Genomic DNA, 6,220 nt, shown 5'->3' on the forward strand with positions numbered 1-6,220 from the left:
CCCTGAGGGCACCGAGGAAGAATGGGCACCGTAAAAAGAGGTGAACACCTTTCTCCCTCGATGGGGACCACCCTCAGTGTCAGAGGCAGCGAGCGTCCCTCGGGAAAGCGCTCGCCAGGACCATCTGCGCCCCAGCATGAAGGCGGGGTTGGCAGAACGGGCCCCTGAGGGCACCGAGGAAGAATGGGCACCGTAAAAAGAGGTGAACACCTTTCTCCCTCGATGGGGACCACCCTCAGTGTCAGAGGCGTCGAGCGTCCCTCGGGAAAGCGCTCGCCAGGACCGTCTGCGCCCCGGCATGAAGGCGGGGTTGGCAGAACGGGCCCCTGAGGGCACCGAGGAAGAATGGGCACGTAAAAAGAGGTGAACACCTTTCTCCTTCGGTGGGGACCGCCCTCAGCATAGCCAATATAACTGTCCTCAAACCAGTTCTATTGCTTTTTTTTTATTTTTTTTATATATAATTTATATATATATATTATATTATATTTATTTTTCAAAAAGCTTTGGCTGAGAGTGCCGCGTCTGGTCCCACTGTCCAGCAGGGGGAGCGCGAGACGCGATACTCTGCTTTGCTGCGCCTATGCGATGAGCTCGTGAACGGCCGGGGCTGCTCCCGCCCAGCAGCCCCGTGGACGTGAACTTTTAACGGAAGAAACCTTTTAAAAGCTGCTGCCTGCTTCTTTTCTTCCTGAAATTATCAATGACAGTATTAACTAAGTCACTGAATAACCCCGCAGGGGAGAGAGGATCATCTAAAAGAAAGCTTTCTCTTTCTGTTTCATGTTGGAAAAAATAATTTTACCACAAATCGGCAGCCTGACGCAGTCCTCGAACCACGTCAGTACTGCCTCCTCACTCACGCTCACGTCCTTTAGCAAATCAGCCTGGTATGCCTGCAATATAGACATTGTATGCAGACACGACACAGCCTGACCTGCCGCCAAATACACTTTACAAAGCCGAAATATTTCATAATGGCTTGGAAGGTAATGCCGGTGCTTTAAATGACAATGCAGCCTCGGAAGAGAGATAGCTCGCAAGCGTCTCTTCTACCCGCGGCAAAGCGCCGTCTTTTCTTTTAAAAAACCTAGCCCCCGTTAAATCTGAATATGTGAATGATTGGGGGCTAAAATTATATCAGAAGCCTGCTTCTTCCATAATCTCGACACCTCAGTATGGAGATCATGAAAAAACGGCAAGCACCGGCATGGAGGTTGCACACGGGAAGGGAGAAATCTTTCATCTAACTTAGATTTAATAACAGACTCCTGCCTAGCCACTGGCCACTCAATGCATAGTTTTAATACAGCTCGAGTGAGAACCTCCTTGAGCTCTTCGCTTTCGGGAGTGTTAGGTGGCGAGTCCTCCACATCTCCCTCGTCAATACTGCTATTTTTATCTCCTAGTTTTTATAACTAACGTTAGATAGTTGCAGTACTGGTGCCTCAGCCCGGGCGGAAGAAACTGCAGAGCGTGCTTCCAAACCGGGCTGAGACACTGGATCTAATAGGTAGAGGCAGAGATAAGGCAGAGCCCGTCTCTAACCCCGCTGAAAGATCCATTTGCGATCCCCACGATAAGCGTCGCCGCTCAGCCTCGGCAGAAGCGGGACTCGAACCGCGGGGAGCGCGCACCGAGCACTCTCCTCAAAGAGCGCCCGGCGGGAGCGGAGCGTCCATAAAGGCAGACGCTCGCAATGCTCGCAGCCAGCCCCCTCGAGAGCTGACTGGGCATACTGCACTCCCAAACAAACAACACAAAGAACGTGTGTATCCCCGCCCGTTAGATAGCGCGAGCAGGGAGGAACACACTTCTTAAATGCCGTTCGCTCGCCATAGTCTCTCATACAAAATTGTTTGTGTGGTGTAAATGTGATAACTCCTGCCTAGCAAATACTAAAGACAGACACAGTGTTTACATTCAGACAGATTCACATATAGCGCGACTGAAGGCACAGAAGCTGATGCGCTTGTGTTTTTGGGGTGCTTTATAGTTTCCTGGTCGATGACGTCACCCGCCTATGACGTTCCGTCTCTCCATTGGGCTGATTCCATACGTGCTTCATGACGCACAACGCAGGGGCGTTCCCACAGCGTTTGACGCAGCTCGAAGTTCCCTTGAAAGGGAACTACAAAATTCGACTGCTTTACGGCATACGTCACTTCCCCCACCACTTCCTCAAAATGTCTGTGGCCATTGCAGACATCCCAAAGTCTCCCGCATCTTGATAGCCTCTTCCCGATGTCCGCAAATTATTTCAAATCTCTTCAAAACATACATAGCGCGCGCACGTCAGAGAGGGACAGACCTTGCGAGTGTGCCTCACGAAAGCTAGTCAACCCCTCCGTCAACAATCCAGTCACCAAGATATACCTCCCTGAAATGACTTCTTGCAGGTTGGTATGTCTGCCATTGTTGATTCCAAAGCCGGTGCTGGATAAACAGCGAGCGTGCGCGAGCGTCAGTAGGCTGAAGTAGGCAAAAAAAATTACGACAGCGGTAATGGACAATTCCGCTTCCAACCTGTAGGGCGACTGCAGAGGAAGAGTTACTTGGTGTTGCTTTAACAGTGAGTTGTGGTTTCAGACATTATTTTATTAAAGTGCATTTGTCAGTACCGCAGTCGTAGGCTTAGGCTACTGACTCTTATTCTGCCTGACAGAAAGAAAAGCTCTAACTAAAGGCGGAGCGGTTTGACGAATCAGATGAAAGGGGCGTTTCAGCGCTGCCCACGTGTGCAAATGAAATATCGAAACCATACATTTGTATAAAACACAAACGAAAAATGAAAAATCGAGCCAAAATCTCATTTTTTTAAAGTTTTTTAGACTAGTTTTTTAAACTAAAAAAAAAAAAAAAAAACGAATAAACGAGCTGGTTTTCATTTAGTTTTTCATTCCAAACAGGTAATGAAATTATCACAAAGTACATGGACCGTGGCGCATTCCACCGTTTTACTAAGGCTGCACGATATATTAAAACCAACCATTTAAAACCATACTATAGCAAAGTGCTATTGTGAATTCACAAAGGCTGCGATTCAATTAAATAAATATGCCCTGCAGCCAGGTTTAACATATTTACATGTGTGTAGGTTTTATGCGTCTAAAGAAGGAGTGATCCCGCCCCCCGTATGGGGAACGCAATGTGCGCCATTTCATTAGATTTGTAAGGTAGCCTAAATCATTTATAAACCTACGCCAACATAGGAGAATACTTCAATATGTATCTAAATATGCGACCTGTTCATCGCGTGTTATGGTGTCCACCTATTCTTTTGAAAGAATTTGCATTAGCTGTAGGATTTCTGTCATAAAGAAGTTGCCAAATATCAAAGATTAAGTAGGCCTAAACATTTGAATTAAATGTCGTTTGGCCAATAAGCAAGGATTTGATCTGCTGTAAAGTGTAACACCAGGTCTTTGGCGTATAATATGTATTTTAACAGTGTTGTTCTATAAAACCATAACCATTACTTGCTTTTGATACTTTATTTAAACCAAACATTATTTTATTATTATTAATTAAAAAAAAATATTGACCAATTACCAAAATAATCGTTAGCGACAGCCCTAAATGCAAGTTACTTTATTTTCCCATTGACTGACAGATCCTGTCCCCATGTTGAGTGAAATCGGGAGTAAGTGCAGGGGCCTTGTGTAAACATGGTAGTTATTGTAGTTCTAGACTAAATGTTAACTTATCATGCATCTAGCCTACTCATTTCACTTGCACAAAAACAGATTCAGTATTCCTCAAAATAAAAAAAAACAGTGAAATGCTGAGTGAAACAGAAATATGATGTAAACCTGCAATAAGTAAATGTGTAATTTATAACACTAATACACTTTGTGTATTTAATCTCACTTTATTAACCAATGTCTTTGCTGCTGACCTTCAACGATCCTATTCAACCATACGAATAAGCAAAAATGACCTTAGATAAACATAACATGTTTCATCTTTTTGTTCAAATGCATCATATTCTTCTGCAATCCAGAATGGCAGTACAGGTTTGTTTGAGCTGCGCCCTCTGCACAGGTGTGAATTTGCTTTTTCTTCAGCCTGAGGCTTATTCGTTTCACTTTTGGTGTGAAAGGGCCTTTACATTTGCCAAAAATATTGCTTTTTTTGTTATTAAAAAAATAGACATGCAAGAAAACAAAAAAAATTCCATTGCACTGCTAGTCACATCACTGAGTGATCACACCTGAGGAGGTTCATGTTCTTTTTGGCGAGACGAGCTTGGTTTCAGTTTCAACCACAAGCCTGGACCGCTGCATTAAAATGTTCCATTGCAGTTAAAATGAGGGTAGCACAAAAATATAATTTATATACAGACTGTGCAATTCATCATCTCTTTGACAACTTCAATTACTCAGTGTATATTATCTTTTAGGCAATAAGAATATTAAAATATAGAAATAAAATATGAATAATTCAGTTTATGGTGCTTTAGGCTTAAATTGGAACCAATAAAGAACCATTTTATTATTAATTTTTTTAATGAACTACAAAAAATAAGGTAACCAGCTCAACAGCAACATTTAAATAGAGCTGGTAAAGTATACAGTAGGTGTTGATACCTTGTGTTGGTTCATATACTGAAAACACAATGTCATTTAATAACGGCTTAAAAATAATATGGCGCTGAGTGCCAGCAATGCTTTGTCTGCCTTTAACTGGCCACTCCATGTTGAGACCTTCAGACCTTTGTATGGATCAGCTGTAGAAACAGGTTTTTCATATTAATAAATGTTACACACAAGAACATTGTAACAACAATATAACAATCAAAGTAATGTTTCAGTTCAAACCTTTGACGTTGAGGTACAGAAGATGGCCTTTCCCTACAGTCCCACTGTTGAGACATTTGGCATCACACTGGTAGTGTCCACTGTCTTCAAGGCTCAAGGAATTGAATGAGAGGAAAATATTCCTGTAACTGAGTTGGTTTTTTTCCGTTTCATTTACTGTGATTAAATAATGGTTCGGATCTGTAATGGGCTTGGATTTATTGCCATTTATGTACCACCAATTGGTCACAATGTCACAGTTCTGTATATCATACTGCACCTCACACTTGAGAGACACAAAATGGCCTTCAGTCTTCGTCACCGTTTCACGTGAGTATTTCACAACCACTGTACATGGGGAATATTTTGTATTTCATTAAGCCCATCAAAAATGTTGAATGCATTAAAAAAGACCTTAACACCAAAATGTGACAACAACCCAGCTAGCAAAAGTATGTTGCAAGAACGTTTTGCTAAGTCATGAAAATGTTATTTCAGAATGTTCTCAGAATGTTAAAAATGTCAAATTCTTTAAATGTAAACAATCTTTGTTCTTGGTGAATGTCATATAATACTTGCAAAATGATCAAATCGAGAAAACAGTCCCTTAAAGTTTTCTGTTTGATAATTTTTCAAGTATTATGGGAACATTCATTTTGAACGTTCTTTGAACCATCTGAAAAAAGTAGTAAGTAGCAACGTTTAATAAACATTTGACTAATGTCTAAACTAAAATGTTTCAGAAAAGCGTTTCATGAGTTGATGTAAACAACACTTTTGTGCAAATTTTCTATGACGTTATTAAAGACCAGATAACTTTGAACTAACATTCTATTAATGTGGAAGAACATTTGTTAATAACTTTGAACCCTGGCAGAAAGTTTGCCGTTAGCTGGGAAAGCTTCATTAAAAACAAATGTGTCTGATTTATTTACATAAAACTTAGTCGAGAAGTGAGTGAGACTTACCCCCTGATAGAGACGATAGCAGACTGCAGAGAACAACCATTGTAAGAAACACTGAAGTCGGGGGAAAGATCTGCATGTTTCTCAGTTAGTCAGAAGAAAATGGCTAACTTGAATATGGCTAACTGAAGTTTGTCTGAAGCTCTAACCACTTCGAGAGGACTTCCTTTGAACTTTGCAGATGCAGCACTGCTGCATCATTTCTAGTGTATCTCAACGGGGGCGGTACCGCCCCCCAGGGGGCGTTCAGAGAACAACAGGGGGCGTTGGAAGCAAGATTTTTGAAAGGGGGGCGTTCAGGTGTTAATGGGGGGCGTTCATGAGTTTAAATATAACGCAAATATTTGTTCATTTACTTTTATTCATTTTAAGCATTTAATAATTTTTTTGTAATAAACACTTTAAGTGGGCTATTTATATGTTAAATTATGTTGTAAAACATATGCGCAGAACGTG

At 41.7% G+C, this 6,220-nt stretch overlaps 1 protein-coding gene across 1 annotated transcript; it reads right to left on the minus strand.

Annotated features, from left to right (window-relative positions):
* Positions 1 to 4,210: 4,210 nt before the first annotated feature.
* Positions 4,211 to 5,961, minus strand: zgc:174945 (uncharacterized protein LOC793867 homolog). Its single transcript, XM_056264538.1, has 3 exons — positions 5,768 to 5,961; positions 4,821 to 5,147; positions 4,211 to 4,729 (listed from the first exon to the last, which is right to left on the minus strand). Exons 1-3 carry the CDS (start codon positions 5,841 to 5,843, stop codon positions 4,626 to 4,628), a joined length of 507 nt encoding a protein of 168 aa, XP_056120513.1. The 5' UTR covers positions 5,844 to 5,961; the 3' UTR covers positions 4,211 to 4,625.
* Between the last annotated feature and the right edge of the window lie 259 nt (positions 5,962 to 6,220).

The sequence above is a fragment of the Rhinichthys klamathensis genome, unplaced genomic scaffold, assembly GCF_029890125.1.
Source record: "Rhinichthys klamathensis goyatoka isolate OS25496 unplaced genomic scaffold, OSU_Roscu_1.1 h1tg000222l_1, whole genome shotgun sequence".
Taxonomy (NCBI): Eukaryota; Metazoa; Chordata; class Actinopteri; order Cypriniformes; family Leuciscidae; genus Rhinichthys; species Rhinichthys klamathensis.

Coding starts and splice junctions, on each gene's coding strand:
- zgc:174945 (XM_056264538.1), bottom strand. CDS start 5,843: ATGCAGATCTTTCCCCCGACTTCAGTGTTTCTTACAATGGTTGTTCTC. Junction 5,148..5,767: donor GCTATCGTCTCTATCAGGGG/GTAAGTCTCACT, acceptor CCCCATGTACAG/TGGTTGTGAAATACTCACGT. Junction 4,730..4,820: donor TCTGTACCTCAACGTCAAAG/GTTTGAACTGAA, acceptor CTGTTTCTACAG/CTGATCCATACAAAGGTCTG.